We start from the raw sequence: 21,282 nt of genomic DNA on the forward strand, positions 1-21,282 counted from the left end.
GCGGTGTGGCAGGGGTCACCACGGGTCAGATAGACAAGCCCTGTGGGCCGCCAACCCCTGATATAAAGTCTTCAATCTGGTCTGAACCACAAATGTTTCTCAGAACTGCAACTTTTAAAAGAATATATATAGCAAAATAAGAGCACAGAGAATATGTTCCTTACTGTGGTGCCACACGTCTCCAATAGCGGTCAATTCCATTTTTGAAGTAAAGCACAGCTAACCACCTCACATTTACATCCAAGGTGTGATTTGTGAAGATATTCTGGAAGAAAAGTATAGAGTTAAACATAGCGCTCTCTCTCTCTATAGTACACATCATTTTAGCACTGGAGAATGGCATAATGGTTGGAAGCCTCCCTATAATACTAAACTGTGTTGATAAAAAATAAGGTTTTAACAAAAGCAATATTGGATGTAATATGAATTTAGTCATAATCTTTGACCAGGAAATACATAATCTGCTTTTACTTTTTAGCCTGACCCCCAACAGAAGAATATGCAGAGTTTAAGCATTGTATTTTTTATTTTATTTAAGTTGCTATATGCCACTCAATACCTCTGGGAAGAGAATGTCTGAGAACATGGCATAGGCTGAGGAAATGAATGGAGAGCCCCCAGTCTCTGCCTCATTCCTCACTCATATTACAGATGTCTACTGTAATTAATATCCAATCTACTGCAGTGGCATTTAAAAGGGCTGGGGGGACTCTATAATGGACACCAATTCATACTGGATGTTGCCAAAGCAATAAGGTCAACACTTTCATTCCCTTCCTAATTCAACATCATCAACAAGCTGGTTTATGTTCTCTCCCGGCCATCATGTTTTAATGGACACAACACTGGACTAATTCCAAAAACTAGATCAACTACAAGCATCTCAGTGTGAAGTGGAATTTTCCCAGGCTGTAAGCTCTGCAGTGAAGCACTAGCTGCCTGTTGGCTTTTGAAGACACAGCAGTGTAGATGCAGCCTATCCATCCATCCACTATATAAACACACATGAGAAGGCTGGAAACATCCCCCAGTTCTCATACAAGCAGCCACAAATAAATTCCTATCAAATGTGGCAAAAATAGGCCCAATATCCAGCACTTTGAAAATCAGAAGGCAGAATTACCAAAAGACCACTAGTCAAAAGGAGAGAACATAGACATTATTCAGCAAAATGAGCAAGCTATGTTAAACAAATTCAGAGGCCTGCTTCAGGCTACAGTACGTGAAGGTAAAGGGACCCCTGACCATTAAATCTAGTTGTTCCTGAACAAGCCAGGATCTTAAACCATGGTTTGAAGTTAAGATCCTGGCTTGTAAGGAAGATCACAGCACTCAGTAATTAGTTACTGAGTAGGGCTGATATCGCCACAATCCATTTCATCCATTTGCCTAATGAAATTAATGAGAATTAATGAGAGCATTGCTAACATTAGGATTCTTGCACACAGAGACCAAGTTAACACTTAAAATATGCCAGGGCTTCTGACTTTTCATGGTTAACTATAACCAAGCAACACACTAGTACAGTGGTGCCTTGCTTAACAAATGCCCTGCTTAACGAAATTTCCGCTTAACGAAAGGTTTTTTCTAGCGGAGGTTGCCTCGCTAGATGAATTCGTTTTGCGAAAAATTCGTCTAGCGAAATGCGGTTTCCTATAGGAATGCATTGAAATTCAATTAATGCGTTCCTATGGGCAAAAAAAAAAATCCAAAAAAAAATCAATGCATTCCTATGGGATTCGCTAGACGAATTTTTCGTTATAAGAAAAGACCCGTGGAACGAATTAAATTCGTCTAGCGAGGCACCACTGTATATGCTGCCCAATTGCTCTCACTTCACTCTTCCCCTGGTATGAGTGGGAATAACAAACCATGAAGACCTGGCTACCTATTGCACCTAAATAAAGATCATAGTATACTAACAAGTCAGAGTCTATTAAAGCAACTTGGCTAAAGGATGACTAGTGAATGGTGGATTGTTAGGCAGAAACAAGCCACAATACCTGGTTCGGATGCAATGTAAAGTCAAGACTCCCTCATTTATTTATATCCAACTTGCAAGGAGCAAGAGAGCAGCAGCACCAACAGTTTATCATTATGTCTGCACGCAGTGAGGTGTATGATTCTAAATTTTGTCTTTTATATAACATTGCTAAAAATTAATATTCCATGCCATCAGCTATCACATCAATAAATCATCTGTCCAAACTCTGTTTCCATCTTACAAAATGTGAGCCACGTTAAATTCTTATTCAATTAAATGAATTAACATGAGTAGCCTTGGGGCTGCTCTTAATTAGAAGAGGTAGAAAGACATTCAAATTTTAAGGGGCAAATTCAGCTTTGGTAATTGGAAACAAATAAATTCCCTTGTTTGCTGGAAAGGACTTAGGTCAGAGTAAACTAGAAAAGCAAGTGTGCTTGCTTCCTCTCCTTCGGTTTTTCCAACTGTAGGTTTTTGTTTCACACAAGGAGTATCTAAGTATACAGGAAAGACTGGTCATGTTTGCACATAATTCTAAGACAGGATCTGCCCACCTAGTGCCCTCCAGCAGTTTTGGACTAAAACTCCCATCAGCCAGGACAACCGTGTTAGCTGAGGCTGATGGAAGTTGTAGTCCAAACCAGCTGGAGGGCCCCAGGTAGGCGAAGGCTGTGCAAGCAGCCAAATTCTTCTGCTTCCCTCCTCCTTTCCAAAAGAGCTGAACTCAGCATTACAGTGGTACCTCGGTTTATGAACACAATTGGTTCCGGAAGTCTGTTCATAAACTGAAGCGTTCATAAACTGAAGCGAACTTTCCCATTGAAAGTAATGGAAAGTGGATTAATCCGTTCCAGACGGGTCCGCGGAGTACTTAAACTGAAGCGTTCATAAACTGAAACATGGGTGTAATTGGTTCCGGAAGTCTGTTCATAAACTGAAGCGTTCATAAACTGAAGCGAACTTTCCCATTAAAAGTAATGGAAAGTGAATTAATCCGTTCCAGATGGGTCCGCGGCGTTCATAAACCGAAAATTCATAAACCGAGGTGTTCATAAACCGAGGTTCCACTGTATGTCTGAACCCGAGACCACAGTTTGCTTTGGCAAACAAACGGCAACTGCAAGCCAACTTGTAGCCATGGCTTTGACACTGGCTTAGCAATAACGATGTGTCAGGGCAAAGCAAGCCAGGAGCCTATGTTTTGATGCAACGCTAAGGTACCCTCTGCATGGTCTGTGGACCCACTTGCAGAAAAGAGGAGTGAAGCTGGAAAGCTCAGACTTTTAGCCGACAGCCCACACAGCATTGTCTAATAACTGTAAGTTATGGTTTAGTTTTACATGCAAGCGGAGCCACTGTGCCACTTGCTATTAATGCCAATTTCAATCAACACCACATCTGCTGGAGACTGAACTTCTGAAGCCCAACGTTCTATTTCAGGTCTGGCTGGACATGCTCAAAGTTGATCCCTTGTTGAGGCAGGTGTATTCTGAATTTCAAGGGGCGTAAAAGAAGATACTGTTTTCAGACTTAAAATTATCCCCCCTTTGATATCTCTGTCAGTGAATGAGAGGCCCAAGCATTGTATATAGATATAATAGATATATGTAGAAATAATGCCAACAAGTTCTGAGCCACAATCCTATACACATTTGCCCGGCAGTAAGTCCCACTGAAGACACTAGGACTTGCTTATGTGCACAGGATTGCACTGCTACCCACTCTCTTATTCCTTAGCTTCAAGGCCCATGTAGTCTTATCAAGGAATCATAGCATCGTAAGAGTTGGGATGCACCCAAGGATCATCCAGTCCAACCCTCTGAAATGCAGGAATCTCAGCTAAAGCATCCATGATAGGTGGTCATCCAGCCTCTGCTTAAAAACCTCCAAGGAAGGAGAGTCCACAACCTCTCGAGGGAGTCTGTTTCACTGTCGAACAGCTCTGTCAGAAAGTTTTTCCATATGTTTAGTTGGAATCTCCTTTCTTGTACTGTAACTTGAAGCCATTGCTTCGTGTCCTACCCTCCAGAGCAGGCAAAAATAAGCTTGTTCCCTATTCCATGTGACAGCCCTTAAGATATTTGAAGATGGCTATCGTATCTCCTCTCAGTCTCCTCTTTTCCAGGCTAAACATACCCAGCCTTCAAGACGAGGAAGAAGAGATGGTATCATATTGAGTGGAGAGGGGAGGAAAGAAAAGTACCGAGCCCCCTTGCCTGTGACTGTGTCAGCCTCAGACCTTACAATATGTTAGGGAGCTTCCCATCACTGCCACTTTGCCCACTTCCTATCCAGTCCACAAATGGCAGGCATTTTACAGTTACTTATAATTGCTCCAAATCAGCAGCAGTGGACTGCAGGTATCCTGTAAATCTGCAAAAAACAAATAATTAAATTCTGCATCTCAGTTGGTGGACCTTGAGGTTGTAGTAAAAACACAAAATGGCTTCCATAAGCCCTAATGTCTACCTTCCCCAATGCTAAAACTCTGCTGAAAATGGATTTACTGCTACAAGAAACAACACCTTTGCCTTTTTACAACATAAATACATTGGGGTGAGCAATATATATATATATATATATATCCCTCAAGCGACCCAGGGCCTGTTCTCTGCGCCAGCTTATCTTAAAGTTTTAAGTATCTTTACGCTCACTGTATTTATTAACATTAATTTTATCATTGCACAAAGTTTTATATGTATGTTTTGTCCTTTGGGATTGTTCCCCCAAACGTGTTTTGAAAGCTGGTCTCCGACCGTAATAAATGATTAATTCATTCATCTTGACCAAGAAAGAAGTCAGGGGAATGAAGGTAAAAAAGGAAGCAATAATGACTTAAGACTTACCAACAATACTGAATAGAACCCTGGTTGTGTCTCCCACTGTTTCAGTTGTTCCTCGGCTGGTTTCAGCACAACGGTATCTTGACTGGTGGCTTGGGTCAAGACCTGAAGAACAATGCTACTGGCGCTATTGAGATCCATGAAAATCTGCCAAAGATATTTTAAGAGAAACCCATTGGCATAAGTATATACTGTACACTATTTACCTATTCCATATTGCAGCATTCGCAATTCGCCAGGCACAGTTTGCACCTGACTATTGGCCACTTGCGACCAAGTGAAGCTGCCTTGGCGCCAGGATAGTGCCTGACGCCTCCACCACCTGGAGGCGCATGCCTGGGGATCCTTGAATCTTGACTGTTTTCACACACTAGCAACACAACCTGTAGAATTCTATCCATGATATCTTATCTGCATAGTCAGAATAAATTTCAGAAACCAAAAAGTCATACTGAAAAATACAATTTTTGAGTTGTCTGACCCAAAAATGGCAACTAGGCATTCCTGTTTGGTGACTAGCCCTAGTTTTATGAGCCATTTGGTGCCTAGCTTATATATCTGAGTTTCTATATGGCAACTTCACCTGTTATTTGGAAAGTTAAGGATTCACTGAACCCAAGGCTTTAAATCACTATTTAATTGAACCACTACCGGTATGTATCATCTGAAGACTGAGAATATAAAGTGAAATCCAACATTAGACATGCTTACTGTAGACTTGTTGAAATCCAAGAATATACGTATGATACTGCTTTAAATGTAAGGTACAGATGGGGCATTGGTTTAATTCCACAAAGACAAATAATATGTGCATTTTTTTTAGAACTGGAGTCACACATATTAAAGAGAAAATAAGCAAACTATTCACATTTCCCTTGTAGCAAGATGCCTCTGAAACATTGAAACATCCTGCAACACTTAACCCTTCTCTGTCATTCCATGAAATGTCCAAGGTGGCTAACAAATATGAAAAGCAATTACAAATATCAATAATAATAATAATAATAAATTGCTCTCCTCCAAAGCACAATACACAGAGCAAAATCTGAATCAGGAGCAGCTGTCTCAACTCCAAAAACAACAAACAGAAATCTTACCCATTTATACAACCACAATATCAAATGCTTTCCCTGTTCCATTTTCTTAAGGAAACTAGTTCCATTTATAATTTCTCAGCTTCCAATCTGCTCTCAAAATGATCTATGTTTCAATAAAAGCCTGGACTGCAGAACTTCAGCATTAAACATACAGAAGGAGGAATTTTCCAGGCATATTTGCATGCTTTAGGCATCTGTTTCAGTGGGTACAAAAATGCAATTCTGCTGAACAGAGAATTGTAATTAGTTATTTTTCACAGAACATAAATTTGTTCTCAAAAGTCTTCCCCTTTTTAAATGTGAATTGCAGTGACCCAACTATCTGATTAAAAATAAACAGAAATAATAGAAGCTCAATGTTTCATTAGCAAGATTGCAAAAATACAACTTTGTCAAATTTAGAAGGGGAAACAATTTTAGCATAATTAAAAGTAAACTGAGAAGCAAACTAAAACTGCCCTACTAGGCTCACAATGTATACAAAAGGCAAACATTGACAGAAAACTATTCATAAAAAGTTATGTGAGCTTTCCTATTTATACCTCTATACTGTTGAATCAAGCACTACTGAGTTCAAAGAGGTGTATTCTCAGGTGACTATGCACACACCTACCCAAAGTAGGGCCTGTGTGAGTAGTTTGGTGCAGGGATACAAAAGGATGTAAAAAAAGCCAGAATGGCCAGTTCTAGTGCTTTATTTTAGAAAGGTGTAAACTTACACAACACAGCCTGCAGAGCCCTGCTGCGGGCTGAGGCAGAAGCAGCAAGCTTTGTCCTTGAGGTGTTAATATGTTAAGCTTATACACAAAGCAATGGAGTTGAGGGCAGGGAGTGAAGTGAAATCTTTGCATTAGCAGCACCAAGTAGCCTCCCTTGGGTGCAATGTAACAGTGTAGATGGAGGTCCTGGGCTGCCCAGATGACGAGATCATGAGGAGATCGCCCCTCTTGGCCTCACCCCTGCTCAGGCTGCACAGAAAAAGCATTTGGGTTCCTGAAATTCATCCTGATTGTGCAGATAAAATATAATAGATAGAATTCTACAGGATGCGGTAATAGTGTGTGAAAACAGTCATGATCCAATGTATGCATCCCCAGATGTCAGGCATCATCCTGGCATGCAGGCATGTTCACTTGATTGCAAGTGGTCGATAGCCAGGTGCAAAATGCGCCTAGCACTTGGCTAATTTCAAACACAACTCTTTTCCACATACATAGTTGAGTTCTCAATCATGCTATTATATTGCAATTCTGCACACCATGTCTCTAGTGTTAGAGTCATTATGTCTTCTGAAAAGTAAGTTCCAGAGAGTTTAAGGAGGCTCACTCCCAGTTAAGTGGGGCTAGGATTGCCGCTTAAGTGATTTAGCGTATAGTCTTAACACCTAGCTCAGGCATCCCCAAACTTCGGCCCTCCAGATGTTTTGGACTACAATTCCCATCTTCCCCGACCACTGGTCCTGTTAGCTAGGGATCGTGGGAGTTGTAGGCCAAAACATCTGGAGGGCTGCAGTTTGGGGATGCCTGGCTTAAAGAAATTAGACAGATGCATGGCGGATAAGGCTAGCAGTGCCTCCACCATCAATTCCAGAATAGCAGTTGCTGGAAATCGGGGTCGGGGTGGAAACTGCTCTTGTGCTCTGGTCCTGCTTGCGGGTTTCCCCACAGGCATCTGGCCGGCCACTGTGAGAACAGGATGCTGGACTGGATGGGCTGATGGCCAGATCCAACAGGCTCTTTCGAACCTTTTAAGGGACCAACAGTGCAAGGGAGCTCTCAGCATTCACCAGACGACTTTAGGGCAGGTCGACAAGGAAGAAGCTCCTACCTGAGGACAGGTGTGACGACCGTGTCCTCTTCTGCCACACTTGGCAGCCCTGCCGCACGGTCGTGACCCCCACCCCGCCCGCCACCGCCACCACCACCCCCGATTTCCCCCCACAGGTCGACCGGTACAGGCAGCCCAATGTGTCCAGACCTGACACAAGACACAAGCCCCCTTTCCCACTCCAGATCCTGAACGCGAACAAGTGCTCTGGACTCCCGAGCAGGGTGGGAAGAGGACTCGTATCTGGGAGCCTCCGGGCTCCTCGCCTGCTCGAGCGATGGCATGGCAGGCTGCCGGCCGTCGCCATCGCCATCGCCGCCCCCTCACGCAAGTGGACCTACCCTGCCCGGAGTTGTGGGCCGGGGGCGGCTCGCTCTGTGTGTGTGTCGCTCGCGCGCGCGCGCGGCCCCACTTCCTCCTGCCCTGGGCTTAGCTCCTTACCCGCGATCTCGGTCTCGCGCACGCGGAGCCCACTTATTCCGAAGCTCGCGCCACTAGCCGGGGCTCTCACACCGTGCCAGGGCGAGGCGGCGCGGCCTACTGACGTCATCGCGGCTCGCCGCCGCCCCCCTCGACTTCCCTGTTCCCTCCCTTCCCTCGGGTCGCCGTGGTTACCAAGGCCTGCAGCTGCTCGGGCGAGCGACCGGCGTTAAGTGGGGAAAGAAAAATTAAAATTAAAACTCGCCTGAAGGCCTCCTCTCCGGATATGAAGCGATCTGGTCTCTACGATCGTCACCTGAGGCTTTTCTTCGTGTGCCTCCTCCACGAGAGGACCAGAGAGTGAACTTTTCTGCAGTGGCTCCCCCTGTGCTGAATGCCCTCCCCGGGGAGACTTGACTGCCGCCTTCGTTACATATCTTTATGGCCTCGAACTCCGGGGGGGGAGGGGTTATTACTATTGTTTCTTATTACAGTATGTATTTTTTTGTTTTTATCTGTTAAGAAGCCACCTTGCGATCTTCGGTTGAAGGGCGGTGTACAAATTGAATAAACAAACAAGGTCTATTCGAAACGGTGATTTAAGACAAGTCTCTATCTTTACCCAAGTTTATATCTTCGGGAGAGAACTATACGGCGCTCGCATTTTATGGGGCGTTCTTCAGGCTGTGTGTCGTCCTCATCCCACCGCCACCCTCGCATCCATCCCTAACGGCTTTGGCCAGCACCCCGAGTTTCAGAGGGGCAACCTGTTCGCCTGCTGCAGCAAAACCAGCCCAAAGTCTTGCGGCAACTTAAAGATCAACAACTTTCCATTTACTGTCGTCCACTTCCCGCACCAAGTGTGATCCTAATGTGCGCGTCACAGTCCCCTCCCCAGCCACGTGTAGTGAGTGAGGAGGTGGGCCGAGCTTTCAGCCATAATAAACGTGCTGAGGTTTTTTTTAGGTGCCACAAAGCTCTGCTGCTGATTCTCCAGCACCAGGTGGCGTCTCAGGAAGGTGCGTAGGACCAATTTCTCGATCCACTTCCCACGGTCTATCATTTGCCTTATCTCTATGGGAGAGTCTTGATCGCGGTGCTTTTCGGGAAATGTAGTCGCCAGAAAGGCTTCGCCGTGTTCAGCGACTGAGTAGATAAAACTACTTGTCCCAGCAGGCAGTGCGCGTGACGGCTTCCTCCCCGGAACTCTCCGCGACAGTGAGGAAAGCAGCGTGGGCTGGTGGGGGTCTGGCCGCTTTACCGATCATGCCGAAGGTAAAGAAGCAGCCGCGCTCGAGGCAGCAGCGCCCAGAAGGAAAAGCGCCAGGTGAGAGGAGGAAAGACTCCAGCGGACGGAGACGGGAACTGGCTTTTCCCAGGTTCCTTTCCTGGCTCCTGATCTTGCCACAGGGAGCAGGCGGTGCGGTGTAGTGGTTAGAGTGCCGCCGGACCGGGGTTCGGTTCCCTGCTGAGCCATCGCCGTCTCCCAGTCTAGCCCAGCCTCGCGAGTTTGTTGCTTCGGATCGAAGGGTGGCATAAAACGTGTACTGTACTGTAGATAAAAACAGAGTTGTGAGGTAGCGGTTAGAAAGTTGGACTAGGGGTAGGAAGAGACCCTGTTTTGAATCCTCGCTCAGCTACAAAGTGCGCCAAGTGTCACTGGGCCAGTCCTGATCGCTCAGCCTCACCTACCTCGCAGGATTGTTGCGAAAGGTAAAGAGTAGAAGGAGAACTTTTATGACGTCCTGGAGGAAAAGTGGCATATAAATGCAAGTAAATTGGATTGCCACCTGTACCAGGCAGGGTAGCGGTGTTGTAGGCTGCTTAGGGAAGAGCAAAACAACAGTTAGCTTAGTTGTTTAGAGCTTGGTGTTTATAATGCCAAGGTCCCAGGCTTTATCAGCCCCCTGTATATTCCTGCATTGCAGCGGTTCATACTAGATGACCCTTGCGGCTCCCTTCCAACTCTGTGATTCCAGTTCTAAGATTCAACAGCTGGTCCTTCATGCACTCTTAAATTACAGGTGGGCAGAGGTAATGAATGTTTGACCTATGCTTTATTATAAAGTTGAAGACTACTGTATTAAAAGCCACAGTTCATTAACAAATGTAAACAGCACCCTGTGGCTAACTTTTCTTTTTGTTTGTCTACTATTTTGTCTTTACTAATAGGTATCAGGTTCAACACTGGACTCGGTCAACATATTTTGAAAAATCCTCTCATTGTTAACAGCATTATAGAAAAGGTAGGTAATAAGCACTTTCGATACAAAGAGAAGTGCTTAAAGGTGAATGAGTACAAATCTGGCTAAGGCTGCAGTTCTATGCTCACTTACCTTTGAGTAAACCTCAATGAAATCATTTGGCTTACAGTACTCCTAAGTTGACATGTATATGACTACACTGTGAAACACTATCGCTTGATTTCTAGAAATGAAGAATGATATTAAGAAGAACGATTAGCATCAATATGAAAATAATGAAGTACACCTTTAAATTTTAACAACATTGGCGGTATTCAGCTAAGTTTAATTGGAGCTTAGCTACTGAAATTAATGAGTATGACTAAGTTAAGTTCATTCATTTCAATACTTCTGCTCTGAATAAAACTCAGTTGAATGCTACTCATGTAGTGTAAAATGGCTTTAAATGATTTGTGTGTCTGTGCCCCAAATAATAAGTGAAACAGCTTTCAGCCTAACTCTTCGGAGGCTCAGGAGAAGGCTTGGTCAGATCCTGAGAACTCTGTGTAGGTCTCGAGTTGGGTATCTATGAACAGGTGGTGTCCTCAAAAGCACCATCCGCTTCAAAAAGCACCTTGCTAGATGATGAGAACCTAATAAGGGTGGGAGAGTGGCTTAGATGGGATTGCTCTAAGGGTGGCTACTTGTCTTCTCAACGTGTTTGGTTGAAGACCCTGCTCTAGATCTTCCTACAAAAAGGCCAAAAAGACAACTGACACCTTCAACTTCTTTCCTCCATGCCTCTCACACAAAAGCCTGTGGATGGGAAGCCAGAATGGTTGAGGTTGTTACTGAACTTCAGTAACATACTCTTCAGGTGTTGCTTCTCAGTAGCCAGGCATGTAGTTGTGGCCAGTCCAGATCAGCATGAAGGTCTGTGGCTGACATGACAACTAGGTCTGCACACCAGGCTCTTCAGGACCAGGTGGAAGCCAAGATGATGACTCCCCTTCTTGTTGTCGATCCTCCTACAGACTACTGGATCAGAGCTACTTTAATGTGCCTTCCGATATTGGCCCAGCTAGTACTTTTGTCAAGTACAATCGTACCTCTGCTTATGTATCCCTCTGGATACGTAAACTTCAGGTTGCGAATGCGGCAGACTCGGAAGTGTATACTTCCGGGTTTCGCCGCATGTGCAGAAGTGCTCAATCGCGCTGTGCGTGTGCACAGAAGGACAGCTCCAGTTACGAAGTTTTCGGGATGTGGCCGGGCCTCTGGAACGGATCCGGTTCGTAACCGGAGGTACTACTGTACTTGCTGCTTTTCTAAAACCAGTTTTTCATGTAATTTCCAATGTTACTCACTTTCAGGCTTCCTTGTACCCTACTGATGTTGTTCTAGAAGTTGGTCCTGGCACTGGAAACATGACAGTAAAAATGTTAGAAAAAGTGAAAAAGGTAAAGAACTTCCAAATAATAAAGATGTTCTTCTCTTTTTATTCACATTTGGCTACTGGGGGAGTTGGGAAGAGAACTCTTAGATCAGGCATCCCCAAACTTCGGCCCTCCAGATGTTTTGGACTACAATTCCCATCATCCCTGACCACTGGTCCTGTTAGCTAGGGATCATGGGAGTTGTAGGCCAAAACATCTGGAGGGCCGCAGTTTGGGGATGCCTGTCTTAGATTCTGTGCCTGAGTTTGCTTTTCCCTCATGTGTCATGTATTTTTGTGAGCCTGATGGTGACGATGGTTTTAGAATTTATTTTTGTAAGCTACTTAGAGAACCTTTTGGCTAAAGCACAGAGTATAAATGTTGTAACTGTGCAATGTGTGAATAACTTGTCTGTTCTGAATCTTCTACCATTCTGCTTCGTTCTACTAAACTAGTGGTCTAGTTGCTGGCTTGGTGATAAAAATGTGTATCTTTTGGGCCAAACTGTGTATTGTATTTCTTTATCCCCCTCTTTACAGATATGTTACTGAATTTCGTTTGGATTGTTCACTGAAATTGTATAAATTTGATTATAAATTTTGTTTATAGGCTTATTATAACATTTTCATTGGCAGATTTATAGAGCTTTGTTATCTGCTGAAATCAGTAGATTTGTTTTTTGTATGATGCTGTTAGCCACTTTGGGCTTCATTTCAGAGGGGAAATCAGGTAAAATAAATGAAATGAAAATGCTTCTGTAAAACACTTGGTTCTTATGCGGCTCACATTCCATCATGATTCTACATAGGTACAAAATCCTTCTACAGTGTGTATGGATCACACACGTAGTCATTTGTACAGCGGTACCTCGGCTTACGAAGGCGATCCATTCCACGGCGCTCTTCGTAAGTCGAAACCTTCATTTTGCGCATGTGCGAAGCGTGATTTTGCACTTTGCGCATGCGCAGAACGCACGTGCGGTGAAAATACTTCCGGGTTTGCTGACTTCGTAAGTCGAAACCTTCGGAAGTTGAGGCATTCGGAAGTCAAGGTACCACTGTATATTATTATTCTTTTTCAGGTAATCGCTTGTGAATTGGACGTAAAACTTGCTGGTGAACTTCAGAAGAGAGTCCAGGGCACGTAAGTGCAAAAAGTGGGTGCGAGGGTAGAATGATGCTGTTTTCCGCCTAGAACCTGTCTTGGAAATGTATTAATGGAATAATTTTGCTTTGTCCCAGGCCTCTGGCTAACAAACTTGAAATAAAGATCGGAGATGTGTTGAAAAGTGACCTGCCTTTCTTTGATGCTTGTGTGGCTAACTTGCCTTATCAAGTAAGGGCAAAACCAACCGATTTGGGGAAAGGGCCAATATAATTTATGGCTTGCAGTAATAAACCTACTGAAAATTAACACCACTTCTTTTGTTTTCAGATTTCATCTCCCTTTGTTTTTAAGCTACTGCTGCACCGGCCTTTCTTCAGGTACAACTATATTGTATCTAATAGATTTTAGGTGCTTTGACACATAATTACCGTATTGGCTCGAATATAAGCCGCACCCGCAAATAAGCCGCACCTTTAAAATTCAAGAGGAAAAAAAGACAATACCCGAATATAAGCCGCTCCCTTAAAATTGGGTTACAGGCTGAAAAATCGCTGCAGTTGGTAGAATTGTAACTCTGAGCCAATTTAAGCCTTTGATCTTGCAAGCCCGCAAAAGTTACTGTACAGTCGCTATAATCACAAATCACTATTCAATTGCTACAATTCCGCAGGCACTCACACCCGTAAATGGCAAATGAACAGTCTCAAGCTCGCAAATCGGCAATAAAAAGTTTTTTTGTTCTGTTTTACTGTATTTCTGTTTCAGTAGCGATATCATAAAAGCCAATTTCTGTAAGGTCGCGAATTTAAGCTGCACTTTAACTTTTCATGGTCGGAATTTGGAAAGAAAAAAAAAGTGAGGCTTGTATTCAGGCCAATACGGTAACTATGGAGAATGACTTGTATCCAGTGGTGTGTTTGCACTGGGCAGAGCAAACTTCGACTAACACAACAGGACTTCACCTTCCTCTCTGCAGACCCCACATGCTCTCCCCCACCCCAGTCTGCTCAAAAGGTGTTGGGGGGGGGGGGAGTGCAGGAAATGAAGAGGAAGGGAAAGTCCTGTTAAGCAAGAAGGAATCTATTCATGTGTCGTTGGTTTCAACCCAGTGCATTGGTATTGGCAACCAACTGATCTAGAAAACAAATGATGAGCAATTTGTCAAGCTAGAATGCTAAAAACACTTTCATCTTTCACATTCGGAGTTATGATTAGTATGTCTCAGATGAAAGGAAGGTGTCTCTATGTGGATTGTGCACAAATAGCTGTTTGTTCTTGAAGTCGAAACGGCTAAGCATCGTCACTTTACATCTTTCCAAGTAGTCTGACATTTGGGGACTGAAGGTGGTTATTTTTGCCCTCCCATCCCATTTCCCAAGTTGAGTTTTCATTAGATTTCATCTGCAAATGATTGGCAGAAAAAGATACATGTTTTTTCCAATACAGGGTGGGGGTATAGATATTGAAGCAAAGTTGAAGTATCAGTAATTAACAGATATAAATCTGATGGAAGCAATTAATAAATAGCTGACGTGCCAGTCAAATGAATCTCCATTGTCGTTGACATGTCAGGTATTTGTTTGTTGCCATAATATTGTCATCAGCTGCCTTAAACATAGCGAGGAGGCAGTGAATGAATGAATGAAGGAAATGGTTTGAAATCAGGGTTTAATCAGAGCTTCTGTTACATTCACTGTGGTCTGTATCCTCTTAATATTCATAGTTGTGTGTACGTAGGCTACTGATGAATAAGTGTTGCTAAGTTGTTGGCCTTGCTTAAAGGCTGTATGGCTCAATGCTTGCAACTCATTTTTAACTTCCAGGTGCGCAGTCCTCATGTTTCAAAGAGAATTTGCTCTTCGCTTGGTTGCAAAGCCAGGCTCTCCCCTATATTGCAGACTCTCTGTTAATACTCAGCTCCTAGCCCGCGTCGATCATCTGATGAAGGTAAGGAAAATAAGCAATAGCAAAACTGGGTTTGTGGAATTTCAGATCAAAGGCTGGGGTCGGCAAGCAAGCTTTTAAGAGGCTGAAAATTCTTTTCTTTTCTTTTTCCCTCCCCTGAGAGCTAACTTTTATAATGATTAACAGGTAGGGAAAAATAATTTTAAACCGCCACCCAAAGTTGAATCCAGTGTTGTGAGAATAGAGCCAAGGAACCCTCCACCGCCAATCAATTTTCAGGTGAGACTCATCGATATTAATGTAATATGCATGAAAACAATTAATATGCAAACGTCCTCAATGTACTGTTTTGAATATTCTTCCCAAGATGGTATCGAAGCAACAATCAAGCAACCGTTGTTGTGAAGGTTGCCTAGCATTTTACAACAGGGATGTGTAACCAGATGTTTTTAGACTCCAGCTCCCTGCAGCCCCGGCAAACTTGGCCAGTGGTCAAGGATCATGGGAGTTAGAGTGCAATAGCAACAGGAGGGTTGTAGGCTCCCCATCCCTGCTTCACACCTTGTTAACATCAGTTATCTTAGAATTTTGAAGTGTCAGGCATAGCTCTAGTGGCTTTAGCCCAAACGTAGCAGAGTTTTCCTGCACAGCGCAGAAGCTAGTTGAGGTGGAAACAACTAGTCGGCTAGACGCAGAATAACTATTTACAGGATTTATTAAAAGAAAATAAAACCAGCAGAGTTTCTGCATACAAAGCAAAGCAAAATAAATCCTCCCTGTCTCTCTCTCTTCAACCATACGCAGCACTCCTACTCCTAACACCCAACAAGAAACAACTGTGCTAGCATTCCTAGATAACAGAGTTCAGTGCTGGTCATTAACCAATCAGAGAGCTGTTGCTAGGCCAGGCAGACCTTGGCTTTCTGCCAAGAGTAAATTGACACTGCCTTGAGTTAACTGTGTGAAGCAAGAATCTGTAAGTTTCCCATGAGAACCAATTATCAGAAACTGAACTAATAAGAAAGTAAGATGATGGGGTGGAAACTTTGAGTGCTTCTTCAGAGTATTATTTTGTGATTTGGAATGGTGTTGGCAAAACAAAACTTAGCCTTTAGAGAGGAAAGAGGAGGGCTAATCTCTTCCTTGTGGTAAAAGGGCAGGTTTCATTAGCTTGAATGAAAAGCCCTAACGGTGCTAAGCTTTGATGCCAAGGCTTCATAGTTTCCATTGAGGCTAAAAGCAGGGTGGTACATTGAAAACCGGAGTCCTCGTCAGCCTCCACTCTACCTGTTGAGATAGGCAAGTCTTTAAATATTGAGTATCCACGTAGAGACCTGTCAAAGTATCCCTTGGTTATACTGCATTTCAAAGCACATTCCTTGTGACTTGGGAGAGATTTGTAAATCCTGAATGGGGCTTTTCCTAGTGGCTTCTCTCACAGGGAGTTAAGCACATTTTGAATACCGCCATATCCTACTAGCAGGTAAATGGGTGGGCAACCTGTTGCTTGGACTACACCGCTCCTCATCCCTGACGGTTGGCCATGTTGGCTGGTGCTGAGGGGAGTTGGAAGTCCAACAACCTCTGATAGGCCACAGGTTCCCCGTCCCTGATGCAGAATTTTGAAAACAGGCAGACACACAGCTAATCTGCAGATTGAAGAAGGAAAAAGAAGAGGCGATATTGGGGTACGTGAGAGATGTATGGGAACCCAAACATAATGAAATGGGCACTGGGAGGCGTGGTGGGTAGCAGGAGCTCTGTAAACCCCTCTGAAAAGATTTCTTAAACGATGTGTATTTTTAATTTTTATTCAGGAGTGGGATGGTCTACTGAGGATAGTCTTTGTCAGGAAAAACAAGACACTCGCTGCAGTTTTTAAGTAAGTTAACGCATCTTGGAGGAAATGTTTGGTGTGCTGCTAGGCAGTCTCTTTCCTCCTGCAAGAGCCGACCGTTTCTCCTTGGCTGAATTGCTAATCATGCTGACCATTGTGGACTGAGACTGGGTGGGGTGTTATTTTTCTGGACCTTGGAAGAAGTGTGTATGTTTCATGGACAATAGGAAGCACTAGGCCAGATGACTCAATTGCTAAGAATTGTCCTGTCCCTCCATCTTTCATTAACTAAGAGCAGGGAATGGAGGGAGAAGGTGGTGGGCCTAGCTTCTCAGCATTTTCTTCCACCTCAGTCACTGGAAGAAGGGAGCTGAGAGCCAAAAGTCACCAAGACAAATCAGGGCTCCTCATGGATATATAGACTAGAGCAGGGTTTCCCAAACTTAGGTCTCCAGCTGTTTTTGGACTACAAAGCCCATCATCTCTAGCTAGCAGGACCAGTGGTCAGAGATGATGGGAATTGTAGTCCAAAACAGCTGGATATTATCTGGTACTCTCCAGATGTTTTGGGCTCCAGCTCCAGCCAGCAATAGCTTTCTTTGGAGGAAAATAGATTTGAAAAGAGAATTTTGTATTTGCCCACCCTCATCCCGAAAGATCTATACGTGCAACTTTCTTCTTCTTCTTCTTCTCAGTTCAAAAGCTGTGAAAAAGCTTCTGGAAAAGAATTATCGGATTCACTGTTCACAAAATAACTTGGTAAGCATTTCAAGCATTCTCCACCTCCCCCAAACAAGCTTCATCTAAGCATCAGCGTCTTGCTGCATAAGCAAAATTCTCTGCTTTCTGTTCTGTATTGACAGGAAATTCCAGAAGATTTCAGTATTGGAAGTTTCATACAGGGGATCCTAAAAGACACTGGTTATGCAGAAAAACGTGCACGAGTTATGGATATTGATGACTTCATCAGGTGAAGCCAAGGGCATTTCTTTCAAGCTTCGGTGCATTGCATGCTCTCCTTTAAACAGAGGCCCCCTATTTCCAAAATGAAAACAAAAATAAGTGTGGAGGGCAGGGGTGGGAGAGATTCCCCTTGATACCTTAGATGCTTCTACGCTTTGCCTTCCTTGCAGTGTGTTATCAGTTTGGCAGGCCACTCTTCCTTCCACATATGCAATGTCAGAGGAAGTGCTCTTGAGACCAGTCCGCACACACAAATGACCCCCAATGTGTAAATTGTACATCCTGGGGGTTGGGAAGGGAGCTTTTATGATTGTGCCTACTACTCCGCCACACTAGCTGCAAACGAGGCAGGCTGTTATTTTCCGAGCCCAGATGAGGGTAGCCAGCGGGTCTCAAACCCTTGGGGAGTTTGGGACTTCCCCTTCATGCAAAGGACAGGCAGGCTTTGGCAGATTGAGTGGATGAGACCGATACGGTAGTGGTCCAACAGTCAGGAAGGTGGTTTCTGCATGTGCTGTAGTGAGGAGCAGATGGAGTACCTTCGGAGGTTGACAGGCGCCGCCTGGGAGAAGGAAAACTCTGACCATAAACCTCTGCTGCCTTGCGGGACATCTTTGAGAGAATAAAAGGCTAAGGAGTACATCCTACACAGATCCTGGGTGGTGACCCTAAGATGGTTGGATGTTGCCTTGTTGTCCTGCAGCTCCTGGTGCCAAATGTATTTTTCTGCTTTCCGTAGGACCACATCAGCAAGGCTGAAAGGAGGGGTCTTGTCATCTGGTCCCTTGGACTGATGGCTGTAGGAACAGTTGCCATCTTGGCCCAACCATAGAACTGGGCTGCACTGATTTCAGTGGAGGAAATGAGGACTAGGTGTTTTCTCCCAGGTTCCAAACGGAAGCCAGAAATCCTGGATGGTTCTTTACTGCTTCTGAAGTCTTATACAAGCCCATATCTTCCCAACTGCTCTTAAATCATACCCCTACCAACTTTTCCACTGCCAACTGGGCTCCTTTGTGAGGAGGGACAGAGCAGGAACTGAATGACTAAATAAACAAAATTGCCACAGATCTAGTTCCGAGGGTAGCAGGAAGTAGGTGCGGTGGTGAAATTGGGGAGTTTTATATTTATTGGCTCCAAGACTTCAGAAGCAGCAGCTCAGAAAAAGGGAGGGAACTTTCTCTTGCCTTGGAAATTGGACCCAGAAGGACCCAGGATCACTTGCAAGTGGCATTCTTAATGTCACATAAAATGTCAGTGAGATATGAATATTTTCATTTTCCAGTGTTCTGCATGGCTTCAATGCAAAAGGCATCCACTTCTCCTAAAGGGAAGAATAAGATGGAAGAGACGCTGAGCAGCAATGCTTTTGCAAGGATGAACTGAACAATCTAAAGGTGGTATCAGAATTTCACCCAAGATGAGTGTGTGCTATGCTGCGCATGCACATCCAGCTGTTTAATTACCCCATTGGTGCAAAATGGGTTCTGAAGGACAAAGCCAATCGCCACCATGCCTTTGTTCTGCTCTGCTCCTTTTGGGTGTTTTTTTTAAGAGAACATATGTGATGCAGAGTATAAACTCTCCAGCCATGTTCAGGGTCACCTGAAATGCACCTTTCATTTTCCTTATTGCATTGTCTAAGCCACAGTGACCACCTGCTCCCAAGAAAAACCACCCCAACCAAGAATAACTGTTATGTTTGATATTACAACCCATATACTGTTACTTTATTAAATAATTCATGATCCAAGATGGAAACTAGGTTCTCTTAATTGCCAAACCCACTCCTTAGTTTTTTTGTGTGTGTCAAGTTCTGTAGTCATTCTTAGATGGTGCAATAAAAAATGCTTTTGTATCAGTGTTTTCCGCACAAACATTGAACATTTACAAGCACCTCAACTCTAAGCCACTGATCTGTTGCACACTTAGGCTTCAAGACTCATCTCCATTTTGCTAGTTTCTTACCTGAAGTAGCATAAACGTAAAGTTTAGCAGATGTGTGTATGAGTCACGTCAAGAGGTGTCCATGCTCTTTCAGATTCCTAATGTGACCCCTGAACATGCAGTTTAGTAAAAGATACAACTCCTTGAGGCTATGTATACCTGGACCCTGTCAAGCGGCTTGTGGAAACCAATAACACATTTGATAGTCCTCATGGCTGGTCTTACATTCGACTAGTAAAATACCTCATTCCATTCCAATAAGTGATTTCATTGCAGAATATTCACATGACAACTCTCCCTTTGGAAAGAACATTTACTTCATTAATTTTCTTTTCAGAGGAACTAATAAGTGTCCTACTTTCAGAGCAAGGAAGGCTTCCTTCTTATATATCACAGATAGGGTCAAGTCAATTTCTCCAGGCAGACCTGCTTTTTTAAGCAGAGATGGGATAGAGAAAAGCTTGTGCCTCTTCTAATTATGGTGCCACCTGAAGGCAGCTGGGAATTGCATCTCTTTTTTGGACACATCCTTTCCCACATAGACCTGCATTTCCTAGCTTGCATCTTTACCATACACTCTAAGGTATCTGAAGAAGTGTGCATGCACATGAAAGCTCATACCAATGACAAACTTAGTTGGTCTCTAAAGTGCTACTGGAAGGAATTTTTTTTATTTTGTAAGAGGTAGTGTGTCACTAGTGATATAGCTTGATGTAAGGCAAAGCTGAACAGAATCACAATTTCCTGATGCAAGGATCTTCCATGAATCTTTTCTAAAACATCCTAATGGTAGGATGCAGCTATGAAAGAAGACATTTTACAAAAGTTGTATAGAAGTAAAATTCTCATCTCTAATTTATATTTCAGTTAAATTTATTAAACACATTGTGTAAAATCTACATTGCTGTTTCAGTTTTCATGTTTACAGACAGGCGCTTTGTCACCATGATATGGCAAAGGGCTACCTTTCTATGGGGATTATGTTGAATACTGAGAAACTCTGGCTCATTTAAGCTCTCTTCTCATTGCTTTCCCTTTATTTCCCTCAGCCACAGCACAGATGGGCTTATGTTCCAGAAACAAACTATGAAACAGTTCCAAGGAATGTCTGTTGTTGATATGAGCACCTGGAATCTATCTTGGGAATAGGGAGAACTCCTAGAGAGGTCTACAATTCACTCTGACCAAAAAAAAATACATATAAAGGGTAACTTTTTTATATCAATTTGCAAAAATAATTGAAGTGCCACCATCTTAAAAAGTGCTGGACACACAGTGCCATTTGTGAAGTTTTCAGGCATCATTGTGGAATTTCTTCAGCATCAGAAAAGTTTTGTGGAGTTTATTGTGCAAATCCTCAAATGGTACAAATCCACCTCACTTTTCAGCTGATGGCACTGTACAAATGGAAAATATGCATTAGCTACTTTCTTTTAAAGCAACAGTACTAACTACCTGCGGACTACAGTTAATGCACATGTAAACTCCCATGCATCAGAAGCCAATTTTAGTCGTACGTGACGGGGTTACTTTGGTATCCTAGTCATTGGATACCTTTCCTGCCCATATGCAGAGATTCGATTGCACCTTATTCTGACATCACACTAGCACACATACCGTATATCTGTATTATCCTAAGATACAACTCTCCTTCATAATCAAGTACCTTTTATTATACATCCACTAATTTATAGATTTGCTCTTTACAAAGAAAATGTTAGAGACTCTTTATG

The 21,282-nt window shown here is 43.4% G+C and overlaps 2 protein-coding genes across 2 annotated transcripts in view; one reads left to right on the forward strand and one right to left on the reverse strand.

Annotated features, from left to right (window-relative positions):
* The window catches only part of IPO11 (importin 11), a 69,412-nt gene extending 64,441 nt beyond the window's left edge, over positions 1–4,971 (reverse strand). Inside the window, exons 1-2 of the mRNA XM_035100450.2 lie at positions 4,831–4,971; positions 165–265 (exon numbers count right to left, since the gene is read on the reverse strand). Of these exons, the coding sequence (XP_034956341.1) occupies positions 165–265; positions 4,831–4,968 (239 nt within the window). The 5' untranslated portion in view covers positions 4,969–4,971. The remainder of the gene's footprint in view (positions 1–164; positions 266–4,830) is intronic.
* A 4,322-nt stretch (positions 4,972–9,293) lies between these two features.
* DIMT1 (DIM1 rRNA methyltransferase and ribosome maturation factor) lies at positions 9,294–21,269 on the forward strand. Its single transcript, XM_035100427.2, has 12 exons — positions 9,294–9,498; positions 10,344–10,417; positions 11,728–11,814; positions 12,872–12,933; positions 13,032–13,125; positions 13,225–13,274; positions 14,721–14,844; positions 14,989–15,081; positions 16,620–16,684; positions 17,335–17,398; positions 17,503–17,609; positions 18,888–21,269. Exons 1-12 carry the CDS (start codon positions 9,438–9,440, stop codon positions 18,928–18,930), a joined length of 924 nt encoding a protein of 307 aa, XP_034956318.1. The 5' UTR covers positions 9,294–9,437; the 3' UTR covers positions 18,931–21,269.
* The last annotated feature ends 13 nt before the right edge of the window (positions 21,270–21,282 follow it).

The sequence above is a fragment of the Zootoca vivipara genome, chromosome 11, assembly GCF_963506605.1.
Source record: "Zootoca vivipara chromosome 11, rZooViv1.1, whole genome shotgun sequence".
NCBI classification, from domain to species: Eukaryota; Metazoa; Chordata; class Lepidosauria; order Squamata; family Lacertidae; genus Zootoca; species Zootoca vivipara.